Source organism: Elgaria multicarinata, chromosome 7 (genome assembly GCF_023053635.1).
Source record: "Elgaria multicarinata webbii isolate HBS135686 ecotype San Diego chromosome 7, rElgMul1.1.pri, whole genome shotgun sequence".
Taxonomy (NCBI): domain Eukaryota; kingdom Metazoa; phylum Chordata; class Lepidosauria; order Squamata; family Anguidae; genus Elgaria; species Elgaria multicarinata.
The window spans coordinates 5,652,472-5,674,884 of record NC_086177.1 but is presented as its reverse complement, the minus strand read 5'-3'; the positions used below and the strand labels follow the sequence as shown (position 1 = coordinate 5,674,884).

The window sequence follows — 22,413 nt, the reverse complement described above, 5'->3', positions numbered from 1 at the left end:
TCTTCATGGCAGACATATGGGCTATCTATTAATTCACTTTAGCCAGCCCAGTGTTGTGTATTAAGACCACAGATTATATGTAGAAACCACAGACATATACATCATTCTTTTGTAACTCTTGCATATATTCTATCAGAGGTTTCCAGTCCAATACGAACAAGGTTGTTGATTTTCTCATACTACCCTATTTCTTCAATTCTAAGATGCACTTTTCCCGACATATAAACATCTCTAAAAATGGGGTGTGTCTTAGAATCGCGGGTGTGTCTTAGGGTATTTTTCTGTTGGTGGTACTGAAATTAGTGTGCGTCTTACAATTGATGGCGTCTTACAATCGAAGAAATACGGTAGTGCTGTAATTTTGGCCATCTCTGCCAACTCCAAAACCTTAAGCAGCCATTCCTCTGTTGATGGTACTTGTGTATTTTTCCAGTATTGTGCGTAGAGTAGTCTGGCAGCTGTTGTCATGTACAAAAACAACGTTCCTCCTTTTTCTTTAAGTTGATTGTCCATAAGTCCCAACAAGAATGTTTCTGGTTTCATTTGTAGATTTGTCTTTAATATTTTTTGCATTGACAAATGGATCTGAGTCCAAAAAGATTTTGCTTTTTTACATGGCCACCACATATGGTAAAAAGTTCCTTCTTGTTCTTCACATTTCCAACAGTCTCCCAAAAAAAAACCTGTACATTTTTGCTAATTTTGAGGGAGACATGTACCATCTATACATCATCTTGTAAAAGTTCTCCTTAAGTCTGGTACTTAACGTATATTTTAAACGTCTTACCCACATATTTTACCCACATATTTTGCATTACTGCTGTTTTTATCTGGTTGAGCTTTTATATTGTATTTTATATTATGGTTTTATACTGTTGTTTTATACTTTGAATGTTTTTAATTTTTATGAACCGCCCAGAGAGCTCCGACTATTGGGCGGTATAGAAATGTAATAAATAAATAAATAAATATTTTTCCATAGTTCCATTGGTACATTATACCCAAAGTTTTGATCTCATTTTATCATACAGTCCTTTGTTTGTTTATTCTCTGTCTCAAGTTTTAACAATAGCGTATAAACCTTAGAGATAACATGTTCATCATTAGTACATAGGGCTACTTCAAACATTGACTTTGTTTCCTCAAATCCACATTCTTTTGTGTCTCTCTTAAACTTCTCCGTAATCTGTTCGTAAGATTGAGAGGAGTGTTATAATGTATAGAGTTAGGGAACTTCTCTGCAAGCTTTTTGGTCATTTTAAAAAACAAAGTAACTCTAAGTTACTTTGAAAACCTTCTAATAGCTTTGTTTACTCCTTCTTGTGCTGATAATTTTGAGTCAGTTATTATGAAAGTATAGTGACTCCTATGCCTTCTAGCATTTCATAGATGAAAACAGGCACAATCTTCTGTACTTGTAATGTGCATATTCTCTTTCTGAAGGAGAGGGTGTCCATAAACAGACCATAAGTTTACTAAGCTTTAGACTGTTAAATTTCACAGAGGATTTGGTTTACTTAACATAGGGTAGGAGCAATGCAAACACAATCTGCAGCATCTACTATTTGGATAGGCAGTTGAGGGCTAGGTGGAAGGAAGAATAATTAACTTAATTTTTTTAAAAATGACCCCCAAGAGATAATATAGAACAATGATTTACCAGACAGATACCAGAAAATAGGAATTGTTCCTATTTTCCAGGGACAGGTGGGGAGAGTATTTGGATTTCACAAATATCAATAAAAATACTCACTGATAGAAAGGGAGTCAAGATATGTGCCTCCCTTTGACAGTTCTGTTGCAAACACACAATTTTTCACAAATAAGAGATAGCTGAATCCCTTTCTTTCAGGTGAAGAGAGAAGCTTCTTCCCTGATTATTTTCTCCTATAATTTGTCCTCATATTGTTCCAGCACTTCGGAGACTAGAAGGTGTTAACATTGGATTTATTTGCCTTTAATTGCTGGAATTTGTTGGGCTTGATGGTTATGTAGTAGATTTACCAAATTTTGATTTTTAAAATCCTGGCACTCTGATCAGAGTGTCCCTGAGCAGATACACAGTACAATTTACCTTTAGGAGAATTTTCTTCTTTTAGAAAAAGGGTGCAGTATTTCTAAGCATGTATAGAGAATCTTTCCCTTGTAAAGGTTTCAGCCTGAAAGATACTGTAAAGACAAAGATTGTTTATTTATTTATTTATTTATTTAGAATATTTATATACTGCTCCCCATTGAAAAATTTCGGAGCGGTGTACAAGATAAAATGAAAATAAAAACAGAATAAAAACAGTTAAAACAAAATTTAAAAGAAGTAAAAACAGAGATTCAAGGCTGCATATTAAGGAAAGGCTTCTTGGAATAAAGACGTTTTCAGGAGGCGCCGAAAGGAGTACAAGGTTGGAGCCTGCCTGACCTCCAGAGGCAGGGAATTCCACAGGAGGGGAGCCACCACGCTGAAGGCTCTTCCCCTGGTGGACTCCATTCGGAAGATGGATCTATGTGGAACCACTAGGAGCAGGCCCTCGGATGACCTCAGTGGTCATCCACTGTTGGTAAGGGAGAAGGCGCTCTCTCAGGTATCCTGGTCCCAAGTTGTTCAGGGCTTTGTACACAAGTACAAGAACCTTAAACCTGGCCCAGTAGCAAATAGGCAGCCAGTGCAGTTCCCTCAGCAGAGGAGTTACATGCTGGAAAGGGGCAGCCCCAGACAACAGCTGAGCTGCAGCATTCTGCATTAGCTCCAGCTTCCGGAGCAGCTTCAAGGGCAGCCCCACATAGAGTGCATTGCAGTAATCCAATCTTGAGGTTACCAATGCCTGTACCACCGTGGCCAAGCTATCCCTGTCCAGGAGAGGCCATAGTTGGCGAACCAACCGAAGATGGTAAAAGGCACTCCGAGCCGTGGCAGCTACATGAGCCTCCAACGACAAATGGGTCTAAGAGTACCCCCAAACTACGAACCTGTTCTTTCAGAGGCAGAGCAACCCCATCCAGAACAGGCAACGAGCCTGTCTCCCGGACTCGGGAACCACTCACCCACAGGGCTTCCGTCTTGCCAGGATTCAGTCTCAGTTTATTGGCCCTCATCCAGCCCATTACTGAGTTTAAGTTTGGGGTTATGAAGGGAGCCAGGACACTGCAGAAGATGGCTGATCAGATTCCTGACGTTTTCCTTTTTTAACGTTAAAAAGTGTGGGGATAGAGAATGCAATTGGGGCAGCCATGCAGGAGTATCTATTATTATTATTATTATTATTATTATTATTATTATTATTAATTTATTTATTTATATAGCACCATCAATGTACATGGTGCTGTACAGAGTAAAACAGTAAATAGCAAGGCCCAGCCGCATAGGCTTACAATCTAATAAAATCATAGTAAAACAATAAGGAGGGGAAGAGAATGCCAACAGGCACAGGGTAGGGTAAGCAGGTACAGGGTAGGGTAAAACTAATAGTATAAAGTCCGCACAACATCAAGTTTTAAAAGCTTTAGGAAAAAGAAAAGTTTTTAGTTGAGCTTTAAAAGCTGCGATTGAACTTGTAGTTTTCCCTCCTGCTATTTTCCCTCCTGCTATTTTCTCAGTATAAATCTCTCCCCTGGCAAACTGCTATTTGAGCAAATCACAGCTTGTGTATGGTGTATGTGTGTGTGGCATTTTAAATTGGGGGAGATGGCAGGTGAAAGAAAGGATGAACACATAGCTTCCCACAATGCTATTGCTCTACTCTGATTTATCCCTTCTGGCTGTTTTTTACCTTGAAAAAGTTTCCTTCTCACCTCTGGTTTTTTTTTGGGGGGGGGGCATGGGAAAAGATAGACAGAAGGGTGTGGATGTGAAAGAGATTCTAGGGTGTGGATGTCTGGGCTGTATGGATAGGATGCCTAGGGACTAGATGAATATGGAGAGGCTTTGAGTTTGTGTGGGGGTGAGATGCTGGAGCCAGGTTAAGACTTTTTATTTTTAGGGTTTTAATTTTTTAAACTGCCCAAAGAGCTTCGGTTACTGGACAGTATAGAAATATAATAGCTCCAGACACTCTTGGATGAGACTGATTATCTGGATCCATTTCAGTCGGGTTTCAGGCCTGGTTTTGGCACGGAAACAGCCTTGGTCGCCCTGTATGATGACCTATGTCGGGAGAAAGACAGGGGGAGTGTAACTCTGTTGATTCTCCTTGATCTCTCAGCAGCTTTCGATACCATCGACCATGGTATCCTTCTGGAACGTCTGGCTGAGCTGGGAGTGGGGGGCACTGCATTGCAGTGGTTCCGCTCCTACTTAGCAGGACGGCTCCAGAAGGTGGTGCTTGGGGGACATTGCTTGGCCCCGTGGACTCTTCAGTATGGGGTCCACAGAGGTCGGTCTTGTCTCCCATGCTGTTTAACATGTACATGAAACCGTTGGGTGCGGTCATCTGGAGTTTTGGAGTGCGCTGTCATCAGTACGCTGACGACACGCAACTCTACTGCTCCATTTCAACTTCAGGTGTGGATGTGGATGTGCTGAACCGGTGCTTGGCTGCGACAATGGACTGGACGAGGGCTAATAAACTGAAGCTCAATCCAGACAAGACTGAGATGCTGCTGGTGGGTGGTTCCTCTGATCGGATGGGGGGTGTTCAACCGGTTCTGGATGGGGTTGCACTCCCCCTGAAGGAGCAGGTTCATAGCTTGGGGGTTCTCCTAGAACCATTTTTGTCACTTGAGGCACAGGTGGCCTCGGTGGCACGGAGTGCTTTCTACCAACTTTGGTTGGTGGCCCAGCTACGCCCCTATCTGGACAGGGATAACCTAGCTTCAGTTGTCCATACTTTGGTAACTTCCAAATTAGATTACTGCAATGCCCTCTACATGGGGCAGCCTTTGAAGACGGTCCGGAAACTGCAGCTTGTGCAAAATGCGGCAGCCAGATTGATAGCTGGAACAGGGAGATTTGAGCATATAACACCGATTCTGGCCTGCTTGCATTGGCTGCCTATATGTTTCCGAGCCCAATTCAAGGTGCTGGTTTTAACCTATAAAGCCCTACATGGCTTGGGACCACAATACCTGATGGAACGCCTCTCCCGACATGAACCTACCCATACACTGCGCTCAACATCTAAGGTCCTCCTCCGAGTGCCTACTCCGAGGGAAGCTCGGAGGATGGCAACAAGGGAGAGGGCCTTCTCAGTGGTTGCCCCCCGACTGTGGAATGATCTTCCCGATAAGGCTCGCCTGGCGCCAACGTTGTTATCTTTTCGGCGCCAGATCAAGACCTTTCTCTTCTCCCAGGCATTTTAACAGCATTTAACAACGTTAAGTTTGTTTTTAATGGACCCCAGAATTGTTGTTTTTAAATGGATACTGTTGTTGTTTTTATACTGTTTTTATGTTTTTTAAAATTTTTGTATACTTTTAATGTTTACTATTTTTAATTATTGTAAACCGCCCAGAGAGCTTCAGCTGGGGGTGGTATATAAATGTAATAAAATAAATAAATAAATAATAAATGAAATAATGAAAAATGGTGTGTGTATGAGCAACTTTGTGTATTTGTCTCTCTCAGTTAGAAGGAACTACAATGGATAAAGTTCTAATATCTCATCTGTCATAAACGTCATGGTAGGATTGCTCCTAAATATGCAAAGAGGAAAGTTTGCATAAGTAGCTTGCTATGAAACCACTATTTATACAATTACTGCTGCAAACAGGCTTGCAGAAACAACTTAATCACTGAAGGATCCAGATTACATTTTTCTTTGGAATGAACCCTACTGCTGCCACACATTTTCTATGATGGTGTTCTATTTCCAGCTTCCCACGGCAAGAGGAAGTTCCAGGGGGAGCTTTTCATAGGGTCAGTTCCTTTGTAGGAGAGAGAACAGGAGATGGTGGTGGTGATGGCCGTGGTATTGCATTCCACACATATGCATATTTAGAATCAATCCTCCCATAAAGTTTGTGATGGGTGAGACCTTACAACTAGATCAATAAAGTTTGTGATGGGTGAGATCTTACAACTGGTTCCCTCCTATGAGTATACGGGAAGTGTAGCATGCTGGGAGATTTGGTTGGGTAACTAGATACTGAGAGACACATAGTAAAAACTAACTTAACAAAGAATCTTGTGGCTCCTAAAAGATTAAAATGTTTATTGCGACATAATCTTTAATGGAGTATAGTCCACTATCAAATGCATAGAGTATTATGGAGAGTTTCAGGTTTTCATACAGAACATATGGTGGGGGACACTTCACACTAACATTTATTTATTTATTTATTTATTTGTTACATTTCTATACCGCCCAATAGCCGGAGCTCTCTGGGTGGTTCACAAACATGCCTTGGATGATATGTTGGTATTTGCTTACAACCTAAAACACTTACTTACTAGCTACACCAGGCCACATAACAAGGATACAAACACAGGGATCAGACCCTTCAGCAAATCCAGTAATGCCAATTCTACTCTGGTAACACTAGTACTGAACCCAGTAATGTCACCCGCAATATTAGGGGCTCATTCACTTCCTCATATTTTAATGTGATATATGACACCTTCTGTACTCTACATAGGGCTGACAGGACAATCTCTATGGAAATGAATAAATAAACACAAATCTTCCATCAGAAATAGCAATATTCAAGAAACCATTGGGGTTACAGTTCAACCTCCCAGGACACTATAATATATCTTAAAGTGGCTGTTGTGGAGCAAAAGGGAGATTAGAGTGAGAGACTGTTGAATTAGAATTCATCAATACATTTAATTCTATCACCAGAGGCTTGAATTGGAATAACTTTTTTTTTTGCTCACTATGGCCTCAGCAAGACCAGGGGGTTAACCCACGACGATCTTGCAGAGATCGTCGCACTGATTTACACGCAGCGCGTGACATTGCAGCCACCATTTTTTTGGTTTTAAAGAAGAAGAACCGCACAAGCGGTCGTGCGCAGAAGGTAAGTATTATTTTTTTTAAAAAAAAACTCCACTCCCCCCACCCCATCCCCGATCAGCTCCTCGTGAGGAACCACGAGGAGCCACAACACCCACCCACATGTTCCGCAGTCTCGGGATCAGCCCATGGAAAAAGTGGGCTCAAAGGGCAGGGCGAGATCCCAGGGCAAGGGAGGGATCATCCCTCCCTGATCCCGGGATCCCCTGTGCGTCATGTGAATGCACAGGGACGATCCCGGGGATCGCCCTGGGATAAAGCCCTGTCTAACTATGGCCTCTGTGTGTTAATTGGCTACCTAATGCTAGGATATTTGTTATCAACATCAGTTATATTGTAAATGAGCACTGTTAATAATGTGATGGTCACCATCTGTATTTTTTGCATTTAATTTCCTTCTGACCTCACTGTTTACAATTCTCCACCCCCCCCACCCCCCAATATGTACTGTATAACGAACTTTAAACTCCAGGTAGATTATAGTCCATGAAAGTTTATGCCAGAATAAAATGTGTTGGTCTTTATGGTGCCACAAGGCTCTTCATTATTTTATGACTGTGTGTCCCTCAGTATCTAGTTACCCAACCTAATCCTCTATCGTGTTTGATAGGAAGGACTACAGTTGATAAAGTTGTAAGATCTCACCTGTCACAAATTTTATGGGAGGTATGCAAAAGGTTCCCCTGGAATTTCCTCTTGCTCTGGGAATCTGGAAATAGAAACCATCATTGAAAATGTGTGGCAATAATGATATTTAATCCATAGTCCATGAAAAATTATGCCAGAATAAATTTGTTAATCTTTAAAGGCTCTTAGTTGTTTTTGTTGCAACTACCCTATGGAAAATGGTAAAAATGTCTACAGTCACATTCCTAGGGAGAAGTCATACTAATCCTATGTAGTGTCCAGTACATGAGAGATATCTTTGGATAGAACACAGATACCTGAGTGCGTGTATCTTCTGGATTGTCTAAGATGGCGGCTCCCTTTTCCCCCGCACCTTTGCGTATGAAGGCAATTCAAATGGTACTCCTCTTATATAAGTGTTGACAGAAAGCTCTTCCTTATGTTGCCATTCTGGACAGATGTGTGCTGTATCCTGGTTCGCTGTCAACCTGGAGCTGGAAGAGGGTCCCTGTATTCTTTGGGCATGAACTCCATTTCTTCCTAAAGGGAAGCAATTGTCCAAATAGGCCCAAATAGTGATAGGGTTGGCAGCTGCTAAGTATAACTTGAATGAGCAGTAGCAGCAGTTTTTGTTCATAGTTCTTCTAGGATATCTGTTCTCAATTTCCTCTTTAACTATAATTTAATTATTCAAAATGCTTTTATTTTGTTTCAGCCATGGAAGAATTAATAGTTGAACTACAACTGTTCCTTCAACTTCTGGACCATGAATACTTGACATCCACAGTCAGGGAGAAAAAGGCAGTTTTAAATAACATTCTTCTGAGAATACAGTCATCAAAAGGTCAGTGTCTGATTGAAACTATTTGTACATAGAATGGAATTAATACAATTATTGTGGTGCTTCTGCATCCAGAGATGGTGCTACAGCTTGTGCAAGGAGGGCAACCCCTCACCCACAAAATTCAACCCTACTGAAAGAAATTTACATTCCTTTTTTAGTACAGAGCATGCTCACGGTTTTCTACATCCAGCCGGTCCTCAGTTCTAGCTGGCTGTGTGCTCATTTCATCCTTATTGGCCTATGAAGTATGCTTAGAACATTCTAAATAATTGCACACGCTCAGAAAGTTCCATGATGCCAGTCAACAGTCATACAACAGACTGTTCAGACAACACGCTAAACCATGGATAAGTCACTAACCCTTTTGCAGCCAATGGTTAGTGAGCATGTTTAAACCATGGTTAGGAATGGTTCACACAACAAATTAAGTCATGTTTCACATGACACGCTAAGGCTAAGCCATAATGTTTAGCTCAAAATGCTTAACCACCATGGCTTAATGTGCTATCTGAACAGGGCCAGTGTGTTTTCCCAGAGTGCTCTGCCTCACTCACATATATGGACATAATTGGTCCCCAGAGTTCTTAAGGACAACAGCTGCTTTTTACCTTGGAACAGATGTGGGCAGATGTTTGGCTTACAACTCCCACGAGCCCCACCCAGCATAACTAATGGTGAGGGATGATGGGAATTGTTGGCCAAAACATCTGGAGGGCTGGAAGTTGCCCATCCTTGCCTTGGGAAACAGGAGGTCATGAGGGTGCCCATACCCCAGTAATTGGAATTATTTTTTTAAAAAAATGGTCCCACGCCTGCTCACAAAGCCAGAGGAGAAAAGCCATTCTACAGCAGCCAGTCGTGCCCTCACTATTTATATGAATTTTAAATGGTTAAACAGAATTTTCTTTTTTAATCTGGTGGCCTAGATGAGTGAGACCAATGGTGGGGGATGTGTCTGTACCAAACCCACCTTTCAACTTATTTTCATTTCTCCCCCATTTCCTCAATTTTTCTCACTCAATTTGCCTTTTTCTGTTTAATGGGTTCATACATTGGGACAGAGAAATGTGGGCTCAAAGGACTGCTTTTCTGTTGTATGTATCATACACATAACTTGAAATATTTGGCATTCATCATGGTTATCTTTAAGTTGCCCCAGTTTCCCTAAGGGTTTTTCCGTTAGCTGCTCTGCCCTCCACCCCACCTGTCCCATTTAAGGATGTGACAGCAAATGCTGGCAAAATTATCTCACGCATGCTCTGTTCTCATTCTGAAGCTAGAATACAGCCAGTACTCCAGAGTTTTCAGATGAATTCTGTGATGCTGAAGAAATTGAATGGATTCTATGTGCAATGTCTATTCATTAATTACTGAATGTGAACTCACAAGTCAGACAGAGGCCTTAGCTAAACCTAGTGGTCTAGCGGGATGGAGGGGTGAAGATGTTGCGATATTTTCATCGCGAGATCTCCCCCTCAGTTCACATGCGGTGCGCAACAACCTCAGACGGAGAGGTGTCGTGCCCGCCATTTTTTTTGGCTTAAAGGGCCAGCAGCGCATGAATGCTCATGCTCAAAAGGTGTGAGTGATTTTTTAAAAAAATTACTTTCCCGCTCGCCCCACCCCACCCACCCCGATGGGCGCAGAGCTCGTGCGCAGGTCCCAGTTCCTCATGAGGAATTATGAGGAGCCAGGACAAACTGTGGCGCCCGGCCACATGTTCCGAGGGCGAGATCCCGGGACAAGGGAGGAATCATCCTTCCCTGATCCCGAGATCCCCTGTGCATCATGTAGACGCACAGGGACGATCCCGGGGTTCACCCTGAGATTTCGCCCCGTTTAGCTATGACCTATATGTTACTTCATTGATTGGGACTGTTGTATTGGGAAGATATTTTTTTTAACTCTTCCTTCTGCAGGATGACTGGAGTACAATTCTTTTTGGCCCTGAGGAATTGTCATAGCAGATTCTGAAAGGGTATTTTTGTGAAAGAGAATAGAAGATTTGTGAGAGGAAAGAGACTGGGGAAATCACAGGGAGAGTGTATTAAATGCACCAACTATAGAAGACAGTTCCTTCTCTCTTTACCCTCCTTATAAATGCCTGTCAAAATATTTTTGATTTTCATTAGTATGTACGTTAAACATAACATGCAAACACTTCTGTTCCCTCAGCCTCTCCCAATGGGATAAGAATTAATTTGTAGGAGAATAATGTGTAGATATTTTATTTTTATCCCCTGCTTATAGCTACTTTTTCATAATTATTTCTTTAATTCAAGCACGCTCAGTAGAGTCCCCCAGTATTCTCCCAAAGCTGGTAAAATCAGAAAGTGTGTAGAGAGCAAGTGTGACTGCAAACTGTACCTATTAAACTGCTAGCTTATGTTTTTGGCATTTTAAACCAGGGTGGAATGGTTTAAATCAGGGTAATTTAAATCACTGATTTAAATTGAGTTCCTCATTGAAAACTTTTCATATATTTTCTGAACAATGGTGCAGATGTGACCACTAAACCATGTTAATTTACAACTAAATTATTTACACTGTTTCATTCTTTTTATCTCTATCTCACTGGATATATTCACTGGATATATTTTGCATGTTTCCTTTTTTAATTATAGAGGGAATGTCTTTAACATATTTACATACAGGTCTTTCTTATGACCGCCACCTATGACACTTTGAGGTTAACAGCACAATTCTATACACGTCTACTCAGATATAAGTTCCATTGAGTTCAATGGAGCTTATTACTACAAAAGCAAATGGTAATAAGATTGCAGCCTAAGTATGGGAATACAGTATTATTTACACTGGACAATTTGGTCTTCTTTTTTACAGTGTTGCCCTTTTCTGGTTCATTCTGTCATGGCCCAGCCTTGCCTTCACAAAACTAAGTAGGAACCAGAAATGAAATGCCTACTACCAATAAGTTGAAGCCAGGTTTGATACTTACTGGGAAGATTAGAACAGTTTATTTTTATCTGTTCTATTTGTTTATTTGGGTTGAGTGCAAATATTCATATTTGAGAAACGATCAGATTGATTTTTCATTTGGAGAGAAAAGCCTCCTTTCACTGATTGACTGCGTTTACACAGCAAGATAACCCACATTCTTTGAACTGTGGATTGCTGTGTTGTCTGAATCCAGCTGTGCTAACAAACCATGGTTTGTTAACCACGAACAACCCACAGTTCATAACTCAACAATAAACCATGGGTTCTTGTCATGCGTTATTTGTGATTAACAAACCATGGTTTGTTAGCACAGGCGGGTTCAAACAAGATAATACCCACAATTTAACCACACCACCTTCTCAACCCATACTCAACCTTGATTGTGGGTTATAGTTGTGTGAACCCCGTCTACGTATCTGGGAGAGGTGTTGTGTAGATGCATGGAGGGTAACTTGTAAGAAGCACAATTTGTGACATTGCACAGCATCATCACTGGTCATTAAGGGATCAACCTTAGCTTCCAGTTCTCTGACTTTATGGAATTTTAGTCAATATGAGATAGACTTGACTCTGCTCTTAAACCAGCAGATCATTGAATTTACTGGGTTACACCCCTTCCCCCCTCCCCCTTGTGATCTATGGGATGATGCCCTGGAAAGCCATCTTTTCTGTTTAATGATTTCTACTTTAAATAGACATTTTCTCTTTCCATAGACTTTGAGATAAAAGAAAATGTACAGAAACAAGAGCCTGCCAGTAACTTACCTGCTCCTCCTCAGATGCCTCTGCCAGAGATCCCTCAGCAATGGCTGGTGAGTATTTCCTAACCGTTCACCAACTGTAAAGAGATCTCTTTTTCCATTTTCTTCAAAGTACATTTTGAAATCTATTTATCTATGTATTCATTTGAATCTATAAGCTGTCCCTTCTAAAATATTTGTAAATATTTCTTAAGAACACACAATAAATTAATTAAATTATATTTTAATAAGGTATTTAAATTTCTAAAAAGCCAACAAAATGTTATTAAACAACAAAATAGTAAGAAATTAACTGGGTTTACACAATATGCTAACTCACACAGTGTAGGTTGTTGTTGAGCAATGGATTATTGTGTTGCTTGAGGGCAGTGCATTTTCTGCAGGGTGGGTTACCGTGTCATCTGACATTTTCTGCAGGGTTGCTTGTTAACCATGCAGTGCGACTTGTTAACTACCCTGAACAACCCAACAACAAGCCATGGGTTCTCAAGGTGGCTTGTTCGAGAAAAATAAACCATACTGCATAGTTAACATGCCACCCTGCAGAAAACAAGCTGCATTCAGACAATACGTTAACCAATCCTGTGGAAAACATGCTGTGTTCAGACAACATGATAACCCATGGTAAGTTAGCACGTTGTGTGAACCCAGCTGTAGTGAAAAATCATAAATACAGAATAATTACGCCAGTCCTTTTACAACTTCATTGGCTGCCAGTCCAGGTCCAGGCCTGATTCAAAGTGCTGGTATTGACATTCAAAGCCCTAAATGGTTTGGGACCAGGTTATTTGAAGGAACGCCTCCTCCCATATGTACCTGCCCGGACCTTAAGATCATCTACAGGGGCCCTTCTCCGTGAGCCCCTGCCAAAGGAAGTGAGGCAGGTGGCTACTAGGAGGAGGGCTTTCTCCGCTGTGGCAACCCAGTTGTGGAATGAGCTCCCCAGAGAGGTCCGCCTGGCACCTACATGTACTCCTTTCGTCGCCAGCTGGACCTTTTTATTCTCTCAGTATTTTAACAATTAATTTTAACTTAAATTTAAATTTTACTGTTCTAACTCTGTATTTTAATCTTATATCAATTTTGTTGTGCGGTTTTATCCTGGTTGTGCTTTTTATACTGTATTTTGTATTTGTGCTTTTAACCTGTTGGTTGTTTTATTATGGTTTTAATTTTTGTGAACCGCCCAGAGAACTTCGGCTATTGGGCGGTATAAAAATGTAATAAATAAATAAAGGTCATGTTTCTTACATGAGATCCATTCAGACATCCCTTCATTTCTCTTCTATAACAAAAATGTTTAACATTTTATTGAGATTTAACTTGACTCTTATGAAGGATTTCCATTTCTCCAGCAGAGAACTAGTTTGCCCTCTTCTTTCCCACTGCAATTTTCAATACAAAAGTATATTCACTAGTATTATATACCATGCTTTTCTTCCCCTTCCTCTGCTGATGGAATCATTTGTCTCTTTCATTTTTAGACAATAATATCCTTAACAGGTTAACCATCAGGTCTCCCTGTTCATATCTAACTGCCACTGAAATTAATGCATATGTTAAATATTCTCCAGACTGTGTTTGAGTATTTAATGGGAGGGGACATAGCTAAGTGTGATAGAGCAGGAAGTCCCAGGGTTCACTGCTCTCTCTAGGTAGGGCAAGGTAAGAATCCTGCCTGAAAGCCATGGAGAGCCACTGCCAGTCAGTGTCGACAGTACTGGGCTAGATGGATCGATGTTCTGACTCAGTATGAGAGAGCTTCCTATGTTTCTATGTAATGAATATTATATATATATATGTATTTGATATGCTCAATTATATTTGATTTCAGCATTTGATAGTTAACAGTTTTGTATTTTGCAGTATTTGCTAGTTGATATCCAGTAATTTTACACAGTGGTTTTCAGACTTCCTGCTTTCAGGGAAGAATTTCCACATCATATGCCAAGGAATCTCTGTGTGTCTTCCACAGACTCCCTGAACATTGCAGTAGATTCTGAGGCATGTTCTTGGTGTCACATTCAGTTCACAGTAGACATTCCTGTGGCTGAACATTGCAGACTAAGGTCAGTAGTAGCGGACAAGCTGTCTTTCAGCTGCTCTTCTCATTGAGAAATCCTTAACAAGTTTCTAAAGAACTTGGGATTCCCTGGAACATAGTGTGAAAACAGCTGTGACAGTGGGTTGTATCCAGTGTAAGTCCTATGTAGAGTAGAGCCATTGAAATGAATGAGACTTAAGTTTGACGTTGGATACAACTGATGGGATACAACCCAGTATATTTGTCAGTATTTGGTTGAAAGGCAATAGTATTTAACATTAGATAGTATTTGATAAATGACCATCCGTTGTATTTTTTAATCTTATCATGTTTGATAAATTAATCGTATTTAGTTCCTGACAGCATGTCATAACATGAATTGGTAACCAGTATTTGACTGTTGATAATATATTATATTTTGTAGTTGAGGCCTGCTAAAATTTAAACAATTAAGATCCTAACAAGTCTAAAGCATGTGAATTAACAATTCTGAGAGCAAACATTTCATATTGGAATTGAGATTTCAAATTTGTTTTGAATTATCTCATTTGGACATTTCTAATAACTTGAAATGTTTGCAGATATTCATTTCATTTCTATGCTTAACACTGTATTTTAAGTCGAGTTACTTACCTGGAGATACAGAAATATTGTTTATTAAATTTAATATGCCAAAACATACTTTATTTTCATTCCTACTAGATGGTGGTTGAAATCTCTATTTTCTCTTTGACATGTCCCATTCTTTCGTCTGACTGCACTTTTAATTCTTGTTGTCGTATGATACCAATGATTTTGACCCATGGCTTTATTGACAGAATATCTATACCCAACCTTAAACTTATATATTTCTATTCTGGAATTGAGATCTGGGTGTGTAAAAAAACTTTCCACTTCCTTTTAAAAATATGTTCTCTTGTGCAAATCCTGCTCCTGGATTCGAAAAACCGAATCCTAACGGCCATTTCATGATGGATCCAACAGATCCACCATTTTAATTCAGAGCCCTAGGCCTCCGTAAAGTAGGAGCAGCCTACAACTCCCAGCATGCACTGGCTGGGAGGGCTGAACCTACTGGGACCCTGTTCACTTGGTCCTAGTTAATAATTTGGCTGTTGCATCTGCTTAATATTTTTTCTCCTGCATTTAGCCACCAGATAATGGCCCTCCGCCATTGCCTTCCTCATCTCTTCCAGAAGGATACTATGAAGAGGCAGTGCCACTCAGTCCAGGAAAGGCTCCTGAATACATTACATCCAGTAAGTAAACTATACACCTAAGAGGGTGCCAAAAAGTTTTCTTTTATAGTAAAAAACAAACAAAGGTATCCACGTTGGCTGTAAGAAAAATGCCAAAATCCATATAGTGTAATAAAGGTATTACATTATGTGGATTTTGGAATGTTTCTTTTATAGTCACTTTCACTACTTTTACAGCATACAATCAAGTACAATTTGGAGGGAAGGGAACCAGGCGATTTACAAGTTTAAATATCTGTATGAACATCTGTTTTGATTAAGGTAACTGTAATGCACTTGTTTGTAGGTTTGGACAGGTAAAGTTGATACTGTGACATTGTTTCAAGACAGACAATGCTTTAGGGTTTGCTTATCACGAATAATAGCGTACGCATACTGTACACTGCCCAAGCGTTCAGGTCTGTCTTGCTCTGAATGCTAACAAATGAATAGCTGTAGTGGAATGTACAGGACTAATGGTTCACTCCCCCCCGTAGCCAAACTGTCTGCTTGGTTCAAAATGTTGCTTTGTTGGGAGTGTGCTCTATAGCCAATTTTATTTTAAGACAACTGTTTTTCCCCTTTTGTCTTAAGATTATGATTCTGATGCTATGAGCAGCTCTTATGAGTCTTATGATGAAGAGGATGAGGATGGGAAAGGGAAAAAAATGAGACATCAATGGCCTTCTGAGGAAGCATCAATGGACCTTGTCAAAGATGCTAAAATATGTGCCTTCCTTTTAAGAAAGAAGCGATTTGGACAGTGGACAAAACTGCTGTGTGTGATCAAAGAAAACAAACTACTGGTAATTAAATGTTGCTGATTTTTTTTTTTTATGATTATGCCATTTATAATGTAAACAGGCCCAGCACTGTGCTAGAAAACTGCCTCTGAGGTTCTTAGCTACCTGCCTGAGTGTCTTGGGTGATGTGCTGCTACTGCCGCCTGGCTGGACTGTTTGCTTCTGGTACTGGATTGGCTGGCTTCCCCAACAGAAAGAAGAGCTGATTTATGAATGTCTCATCAGTTCATTGGTGCACCAACATGCCTCAGTCTTTTACAGCTCAGTATGCTGAGTGATGATTGGAAAGTGATAGAGGTCTTGCAGCACAGGCAGCTAGGAGTGCAGAATGCTTTGAAGGTATTAGTGTTATCAGAATGGGACCAGTGCTCAGACTGTGTTGCACTGACAGAAGGGACTATTGCTCAGTGGTAGATCACATGCTTTGAATGCAAAAGGTCCCACATTCAGTCCCTAGCATCTCCGCACATAGAACTGGGGAAAAATCCTGCCTGAAATCCTGGAGAGCTGCTGTCAGTCGTATAAATTGTTGTTGAACCATGGGTTGTTTTTGAATCATGGCTTATTACATTGTGTGAACCCAGCCACACTAGTAAACCATGGTTTGTTAACTACAAAGAACCCACAGTTCTCAACCCAACAATAAACCATGGATTCTCTTTGAGGATTGTTTGTGCAGCTGAGTTCACACAATGCAACAATCAACATTTCAACAACCCATGGTTCACCGATAACTCGTACTCAGTCTTGAACGTTTTGGAGGTATCTGTTTTGAAAGATGAGAACATTTCCCTTTACTTTGTTCATACTGGCTTGAGTCAGCTACATGCAGACAACATGGATATGGCTCTGTGTTTTGAGAGATGTCTCAATCCAGGTGGCAATCAGAGGCCTAGTAGAGATGTAACTGATAGGATAAACAATTGATTATAAAACCTCACTGCAGCAAAAGTACCAGACCTTTGATTGAGAATAGTTGGTCTCCTGTTTCATTAATTGTGCTTCTGATGAGAAATTTTGTCAGTTTTAAAATTACAAAGATTAAAACCTCCAGAAAGTTGTTGACTTTTTGTGAAATCCAATCAGTAAAAGATGGTGTGTGTGTGTGTGTGTGTGTGTGTGTGTGTGTGTGTGTGTGTTTAAACTTGACCTGTTTTTTGTTCAGGATGCCTTGTTCTCATAACATTGTTAATTTTGTTTTTAGTGCTATAAAAGTTCCAAGGACCAGCAGCCTCAGATGGAACTGTTGTTGAGTGGCTGCAGTATTACATATATTCCCAAAGACAGTAAAAAGAAGAAGCATGAGCTAAAAATTGCACACCAAGGGCAAGATGCCCTAGTACTTGCGGTGCAGAGCAAGGAGCAGGCGGACCAGTGGCTGAAGGTGTGTCCTGTAATTTTAACCAGTCTCGTTTCTCAAAATTCTTATAGTGGTCTTAGTGTCATCATCAACTTGTGATGGATACAAATGTGATTAAAAATGTGAAATTTTAATATTCCAGCATAAATGTGAATGCTTACATGAAGTGTTGAGACTATTCCATCACTAGGAGCAGCACAGTGGTGTGAGAATTCAGCTCACTAGCATGCTTAAGCCATGAACAATGTGTGATGTGGCCTGGACTGTTGCTGTCACCCTCCTCTGCAGATTCAGGGGATGTGGCTAGGACTCATCTCTCTCCCCCATCTGCTCCTGTCTTCTTATTTAACGTTTTTTCTCTCAATTCCTTCTCCCCCCCTCCTTTTAATTTTTCTTCTACTCATATTTATTTATTTACATCATTTGTATACCGTTTCACATCTAGACAGACTCGACAGCAGTGAACAATAAAATATCAGATAAAAGAATAAAACTCCATATTAAAAATTATTACTTTTAAAAAACAGAATACTGATAAAAATCGTCGCTAGTCAATCAAGGAAATAAAAATGTTTTCGAGAGGCGTCGCTAGCAACACGACGTTGGCACCTGCCTGAACTCCAGAGGCAGGGATTTCCACAGAAAAGGGGCCACTACGCTGAAGGCTTTTCTCTGGGTGGATTCAAGTAGGCCATAGATCCATGCAGAACCAACAAGAGCAGGCCCTCTGATGACCTCAGTGATTGGGCAGGTTGATAAGGGAGAAGGCTCTCTCTCAGGTATCCTGGTCCCAAGTCATTTAGGGCTTTATACACTAGTACCAAAACCTTAAACCTGGCCCAGGTTCATACTGAAGAACACTTGTTTTGCTATGAAATATAAGATATAATTATTTGTATTTCAAGAAAAATCATTTGCAATAGTTGAAATGTAAGCCCTAGTTTAACAAATGTTAGTCATAGTCATGACTGAGTCTGTTAGAAAGTAATGGGATTTCAGTTAAATCGCAGCTACCCTGCTCCATTGCTTTTAAATTGGATTTGATTGGATGCATTTGTAACTGGATTGGTGCCAATGTGTTGTAGAATATTAATGCTATTTTCTGTAGGGGGAAACAACAGCATTTTAGAAAAACAAAGGCAAAAAGTGTTATATCTCTGTTTTAAGTGCTGTAGTCCCCACTTAGATTTCTCCCACTTAATGAATTCCTTCAGTGTCCAGATTTTTAAATTTAATTCATGCTGACAAAACATACTAGAAAGGCAGCAGGTTAATTTAAATGGGAAGACTTTCCTTGACTTCAAACCCTGAGGGGAGAGAGAGCCCAGTGATCATGGAAGGCCCTTTTACATAGTGGGCAATTGTCTGTAATTGCTAAAGTTCCATTTTTCACTTGGTTCCTTTTGAGAAAGTAAACTTTTTCCAGTGGTTTGTTGAACTTTACTGAAGATTCTTTCCTCCTTTTGCTCTTGTGTGCCCTTCTGTTTGCAAATTGACGTATTGGTTTATCCCCGTTTGCACAACGTGACAATTATATTGTAAGGACAAAAGGGCCGGTTGCGTTCAAGATAGCCAATTGCACTGGAAGTGTGTCATATGTGTGCCGGCTTTTTTCCTTTTCATTAACACAACTCCACAACTTCATTGGAAAGGAGCTGTTTTTCAGTACCAGATATTTTCCAGAACTGAACATTTTCATTATATACTTCAGGAAATGCTAAAGCTGAGCAGCTAAGGTAGCTTGCTGCTGCAAACTGCAGTCACATCCCTTTTCCTAGGTTGTATCCTGGCCTGTTTGTCTCCTCGAAAGTTTTGTGTTTCTAGTAGCAGGTTTCCCACTAATCATGCACATATCTGGTTGGTGTAGCCCTTTGTTCTTTGTCTCAGGTCTGTCATGTCTTGTGTCACCTTGTCCTGTCTGGAATCCTCCTTTGATGAGACCTCCTCCTATGTGTCCACCCAGTTGGAGTCCTCTTTTGAATAAGTGTTCTTTGCAGCTCTCCTGGTAGCGGTAAGCTTCAGAGACCCTTTGAGCTCTCCTGGAGCCTTCCTACTCTGTCTGCCCTTTTGCCTTTTTTCTGTTTTGCCTTGAAGCCTGAGCTCTAGTCCTGATTCTGAGCTCCTGGCCCTCTCTGCATGCCAGCCCCATTCTAGTTCTAACTATATCTGCTTTTCCTGAGTTCCTTTGTCTGAGCATGGACCTATTTGTTTGTGCTGGGTTCCTGCCTAATCTTCATCCCTGACCCAGAAAAATCTTCCTCCTGCATGTTTCATGAACTCTGAGTTTGGTCACATTATATAGTCTTTCCTTGGCAAGCCTAAACAAGGCAAACTATTTATTTATTTATTTACAATATTTATATACCGCTCCCCATTCAAAATTTTGGAGCGGTGTACAAGGAAAAATAAAAACAGAATAGAACACTTTAAAATAAATTTTAAAAGAAGCAAAATTTACAGTGAACTATGGCTGGTGATTAAGGAAAGGGGTCCTGGAATAATGACATTTTCAGGAGGCGCCAAAAGGAATACAAAGTTGGCTCCTGCCTGACTTCCAGAGGCAGGGAATTCCATAGGAGGGGGGCTACCACGCTGAAGGCTCTTCCCCTGGTGGACTCCAATCGGAGGATGGGTCTATGTAGAACCACAAGCAGAATGCCCTTGGATGACCTCAGTGACCGGGCAGGTTGATAGGGGAGAAGGCGCTCTCTCAGGTATCCTGGTCCCAAGTTGTTTAGGGCTTTGTACACAAGTACAAGAACCTTAAACCTGGCCCAGTAGCGAATAGGCAGCCAGTGCTGTTCCCTCAGCAGAGGAGTCACATGCTGGAAATGGGCAGCTCCAGACAACAGCCAAGCTGCAGCATTCTGCACTAGCTCCAGCTTCCAGAGCAGCTTCAAGGGCAGCCCCACATAGAGCGCATTGCAGTAATCCAATCTTGAGGTTACCAATGCCTACACCACCGTGGCCAAGCTATCCCTGTCCAGCAGAGGCCATCGTTGGCGAACAGCCAAAGCTGGTAAAAGGCACTCCAAGCCACCGTGGCCACTTGAGCCTCCAGCGACAGAGATAGATCTAAGAGTACCCCCAAACTACAAGCCTGATCTTTCAGAGGGAGTGCAACCCCATTCAGAACAGGCAATGAGCCTATCTCCCAGACTTGGGAACCACTCACCCACAGGGCTTCCGTCTTGCCAGGATTCAGTTTCAGTTCATTGGCCCCCATCCAGCCCACTACTGAGTCTAGGCACTGGTCCAGGACCTGCACAGCCTCACCTAATTCAGTTGTCACAGGGAGATGGAGCTGCGTGTCATCAGCATATTGATGGTATTTAGCTCCAAATCCCCTAATGACCGCTCCCAACGGCTTCATATAGATGTTAAATAACATCGGGGAGATGATGGTGCACTGCGGCACCCCATAGCTCAATTGCAAAGGGGCTGAGGAGTGGTCACCCAATGCTGCTCTCTGAAAATGACACCGTAGGTAGGACCAGAACCACTGTAGCACAGTGCCTCTGATGCCCATCCCACGGAGTCGACCCAGGAGGATACCAAGGTCAATGGTATCAAAAACCGATGAGAGATCGAACAGGATTAACAGGGTTGCATTGCCCCTGTCCCTCTCTCGATAAAGGTCATCCATCAGGGCAACCAAGGCTGATTCAGTCCCGTAACCAGATCGGAACCCAGACTGGAATGGGTCTAGATAATCAGTATCCTCCTAGACTGCTTGCAGTTGCTCTGCCACAACCCCCTCAAGTACCTTCCCTAAAAAAGGGGTTTTGTGACTGGGCGGTAGTTGTCTAATACCATGTGTTAGGTTATTGTGCCAGAACTTTTCTCTCTCTGGAACTCTGTTTGTGCTCAGAAACAAACACACATCACGCAGGTCTTACACAGCAGAGCTGGTTTATTTCCTTCAGGCTTCTGTGCAGTTCAATTCAGATCAGTTCAGATCAGCACACTGAGGCATACGCAGAGAGCAGTGATCAGAGAGCAGTGATCAGTAAGCAGTGATCAGTTCCATTTTACACAAGTGAGAAACTATATACACATCTTACACAATTCTTATCTACATTACATACAGCTGTGATGAGGCTAACTTAGAATCTTGGCAAGGTTCCCAGAACAGCCTCTATCTCAAGGTAATTGCCCACAGATAGACTTTCTCTGTTTAACCCTGAGATAGCCATACACACACAATTTTAATGACTAAGCAAGTATTTCTTTTCATATACTTAACACCATGGGGTCAAGGGTGGGCTTCTTCTGGAGTGGTTGCACTACTGCCTCCTTAAGGACAGCAGGGACCACGCCTTCCTGGAGTGACACATTTATCACCCCCTGGACCCACCCAGTCAAACCCCCTCAGCTTGCTTTTATAAGCCAGGAGGGTCAGGGATCGAGAGGGCAAGTGGTTGGTCGCATTGCTGCAAGCACCTTGACCACAGGCTGCAATAACGAACTGATCCCACAAAATCGGGCAGATAGTGGCATCGGACACCTCAACTGGAGCTGCACTAACAACAACGTCAAGCTCGCTGCAGAGAGAAGCGATCTTGTCCTCAAAGTGTGATGCAAAAAGTTCACAGCGGGTTCTCGATGGGGCCAGGGCCCCATTTGCTGGGGAGGGTGTTAGCAGCCCCCGGACCACCCAGAAGAGCTCCGCTGGACGGCTACTCAAGGATGCAATGGAGGCAGCAAAATAACCCTTCTTTGCTGCCTGCACTGCCATGCAATAGGCACGATTATGCACTCTAGAACGTGCTCGGTCATCTTCGCTTTGGGTCTTACGCCGTTTGCGCTCTAGCCGACGTCCAGCCTG

At 41.6% G+C, this 22,413-nt stretch overlaps 1 protein-coding gene across 3 annotated transcripts in view; it reads left to right on the top strand.

Moving 5' to 3' along the window:
- Positions 1-8,291: 8,291 nt before the first annotated feature.
- AFAP1 (actin filament associated protein 1) overlaps positions 8,292-22,413 on the top strand; it is a 50,357-nt gene continuing 36,235 nt past the window's right edge. For all 3 annotated transcript variants that reach the window (XM_063130154.1, XM_063130153.1, XM_063130155.1), the window contains exons 1-5: positions 8,292-8,418; positions 12,094-12,191; positions 15,335-15,443; positions 16,017-16,228; positions 17,430-17,609. In XM_063130154.1, coding sequence (XP_062986224.1) covers positions 8,292-8,418; positions 12,094-12,191; positions 15,335-15,443; positions 16,017-16,228; positions 17,430-17,609 — 726 coding nt within the window. The remainder of the gene's footprint in view (positions 8,419-12,093; positions 12,192-15,334; positions 15,444-16,016; positions 16,229-17,429; positions 17,610-22,413) is intronic.